General features: G+C 42.3%; 1 protein-coding gene across 1 annotated transcript in view; it reads left to right on the top strand.

The window, feature by feature from the left end:
- Positions 1-200: 200 nt before the first annotated feature.
- LOC108579972 (arylsulfatase J) overlaps positions 201-3,629 on the top strand; it is a 10,504-nt gene continuing 7,075 nt past the window's right edge. The window contains exons 1-4 of the mRNA XM_017943653.1: positions 201-296; positions 1,491-1,664; positions 3,161-3,373; positions 3,438-3,629. The exon at positions 3,438-3,629 is cut by the window's right edge and continues 49 nt beyond it. Of these exons, the coding sequence (XP_017799142.1) occupies positions 201-296; positions 1,491-1,664; positions 3,161-3,373; positions 3,438-3,629 (675 nt within the window). The remainder of the gene's footprint in view (positions 297-1,490; positions 1,665-3,160; positions 3,374-3,437) is intronic.

The raw sequence follows: 3,629 nt of genomic DNA, 5'->3' as shown, positions 1-3,629 counted from the left end.
AACACGTTTCGTTACAGAGTCTACGATTGTTAAAGCAGTGATTAAATTTACAAGTGAATCGCGCGAAGTTTGATAGATCGAAGAGTAGGAAGGAGGTTGTTCGAGTTGCTCGGAAGGTTAGACGAAGATAATAGTCTGGCAAAGGAAACCGGTTTTCTGTTTCACGGAAGAGGAGGCTTAGTGGGTGTACTTCCAACAGGATGATCGTGCAATGCCTCTACCTGACAGCTTTTGTCTTCGGTCACGTGTATGCAGCTGCCAGACCGCACATTGTGTTCATTTTGGCCGATGACCTGGTGAGCCTTTCATATCACTCTTGCATACACACGTTATCTCTAATCGTTCAAATCGCGCTGTAGATTTAAGCCTACCATTCTCATTCTCTAAACACCCGAAATTTCGATAACCGACAACTCGATCCTCTCCTTACTACTGCAGCACCCAGGTTTGCACATTACAACAATACTGTACTTTGTCAACGCGTCTCCGCGATACTTGCACGGTTCACTTAATAAACAATACTACACGGAATACAAAATAACCATTCTCCAAACACCTAATCACCGCTTCGTAACAAAATTTTCTCTCAAGTATTACAAACATGAAGCATCCTAATGTAACAAATTTCCAACAATTTCTTCTCTACAAAACACAGAAATTTTCAATAAAACCTCTCCGTTCAAATTCCGATTACAGTAATGTCTCTACAAGTGTCAGTCAGTTTGGATTCTACAAGTGTCAGTATAGATGGTCCTACGCCTAGGTCTGCGTCATCGCTGCGCCTATGTTATCTCGCTCTCGTTTCTTTTACGAGATTTCACGGCTCGACAATTCGTAATAGAAAAATATAATTTCTTTAATTTTACTTTTTTTCATCTGAAATTTATTTTAACATGTTGCTGAGATTTTTCTGGTGAAAATGAGATCAAACACGATATAATTTGAACAACATTTACTTATTAATACTTTTTGAGTAATTAATTTAATGTCGGCCTATCTCCATATAATAAAAATGTAGGGCCGATTCTACAAGTCGCTCTCGTTTCTTTTACGAGATTTCACGCTGGCAGTCAAACGGTAGGCCGACTCTATGTAATGTAATACAGGGCGTCTGTTTTATCTCAATACAGTGAAATATCTGGCGTGACAGTGAACGTGTTAATAAGTAAATGTTCAACTTATAAAAAAACGTAAAATTAAAAAAGTTGGTATTTAAATCGCTTGGTTGCCTCGACTCACCTTTCATCCTTATCTTTTATTCGCTGCCCTTGTCTACGTTCGACAAACTACAAAGGCGGGCGCGAGGCTCGAAAACGTAGTCCCTGACTCTACAAATGTCAGGTTTAGGTTCCTTGCGGACTGACACTTGTGGAGACATTACTGTAATCCCCGAATTACAAACACTTCGAGCATACTCAGCAGAATACACTGCATGTGTACTCAGCAGAGATCGCAAGTTTTAACGCAAGTTTGGTTGAATCGAACGACAGGGATGGAACGACGTTGGTTTCCACGGATCAGGACAGATCCCGACGCCGAACATCGACGCTCTGGCTTACTCCGGTCTCCTATTGGACCGGTATTATGTCACTCCGATCTGCACGCCGTCGAGGAGCGCCCTGATGACCGGCAAGCATCCGATTCACACCGGAATGCAGCACGGGGTACGCGTCTCTCGTCAATTAACCGTTTAAGCGCACAATCAGCTTGTAAATAAAGCTCTCTAAGGCTGCCACGACGACGTCGTCGTGGTTCGTTGCGCTCCAACTATGTTGCCCCGCGATCTGCAGTCGGAGTTTGAAAAAGAAATGGTGTCACGTCGTCCGCGAGAGACTTCTTCGACCGAGGCAGTGTTTCGCAATAGCTTTTGCACAATTGGTACGCTACGGTTTCGTAATAGTTTTCCGCGATCCACTTGGGTGAGAGTTGGTTATCGAGGTGGTACTTCTGCGACACCCTGTGTAGAGTGCACCTTTGGGTTATTCGAGCCGACCTCTTTCTCGCTTCTGTTACCATTGTCTCGTGGGGAAAGGATAGGTGTGACATTTAACCGAGGGAAAATTGCCATTTTGTTTAATACGTTCACTGCCATGGACGCGGCGTTTGAGGTTGGGAATGGGTTGCTCTGTGTGTACTGGCGTCGACGGAGTGTCGGTTGAGACAATAGTGTCGCGTTAGCTGACCATGATTGAGACTAAATTTGGTTCTAGATTTCTTAAATTTCTGATTAAACTATAATACTTGTAATAATATTACAGTTTACTATATTCTTCATTTACTGTATTTACTATAATAATAGTGTAGTATAACATTTTTACTATTACACTTAAAATGATTAACAAGAAAGTGTTTTCCTTTTTTTCTTCTTTTTGTTAACTCGTGAGAAAACTACTTCGTTTTTACTGTTACACTGAAAATGACTAAAGAGAAAATGTTTGTATTTTGTTAACTCGTGAGAAAATCCAGCTTGGGAAAATAGGTTGATGTCAACTACAGCTGCAGACCATCGTCCTTTCCTCACTATGGATGATATTAACGTGAAACGTAGCTATTAAGCGCAATTGTGTAAGCGCCTTTTACTTCCACTTTCAACAGTTTGCTTTAAATAAATCGGGTTAGGTTAAATTTACAGGTTTAGTTAAATTAGCTGGATCAATCTTAGGGGGATAGAGTTCTAGAGTGCAAGCGAGATACGAAATATCGAGGTTCTTGTTTATTTTAAGACTCACTTCGCAAGGTCAGTTCCAAAAATTGGTGGAGATACTGACGGTCAGCTAAGACGGTAAAATTTCGGTCAACTAACGCGACACTATCTTATAGTGGAATGGAGGACTAAGTATAGTCAGTGAAAGAAATATAGCGAGCTCCCAAATTAAAGCATCATTCATCCCTCGTTTCTCTGTCAAATTTGATCACTTCGACACTCGAAAAATGTTCACTTTGACTCCCAATGACTCCCCCGGCCAGGCTATATCGTAACTCAGACTATAGCACAGCGAATCCTCCAATGAACGCGCAGTAGGCGTGTCTAGCGCTTGCCTGACTAAAACTGCACAGATATTTTAATCTTCATATGGCAGCGAACGTGTTAAACAGCGCATTCCAACTCCACAAATTAGGAAGATCGAGCGACAATTAACACTTTACCGCGTCGAGTTAGGTTCTGAAATGCGCCGAGCCAAGAGGACTGCCTCTTCACGAGAAGCTTCTGCCCGAATATCTTCGAGACCTTGGCTACAGTACTCACATAGTGGGGAAATGGCACTTGGGATTCTATACCAAAGAGTACACACCTACTTACAGAGGATTCGACTCTCACACTGGCTTCTGGAGTGGTCATCATGATTACTTCGATCATAGCGCCGTTGAAACTGTGAGTAACATAACCGTGAATCGAGGATACAACACTCGAAGGTGTTTCGTTTATTTGAATGCAGCCATACTGGGGATTGGACATGAGGAAGGGTTTAAATCCAGCTTGGGATCTTCACGGACAGTATTCCACGGATATCTTCACTAAAGAAGCCGTGAAATTAATCGACAACCATAACAACAGCCAGCCGATGTTCCTTTATCTAGCTCACGCAGCTGTGCACTCCGGAAATTCGTACAATCCTCTTCCGGTGCCT

The sequence above is a fragment of the Habropoda laboriosa genome, unplaced genomic scaffold, assembly GCF_001263275.1.
Source record: "Habropoda laboriosa isolate 0110345459 unplaced genomic scaffold, ASM126327v1 scaffold10, whole genome shotgun sequence".
Taxonomy (NCBI): Eukaryota; Metazoa; Arthropoda; class Insecta; order Hymenoptera; family Apidae; genus Habropoda; species Habropoda laboriosa.
The sequence above is the reverse complement of the archived record's forward strand: the minus strand, read 5'-3'. Positions and strand labels throughout refer to the sequence as shown.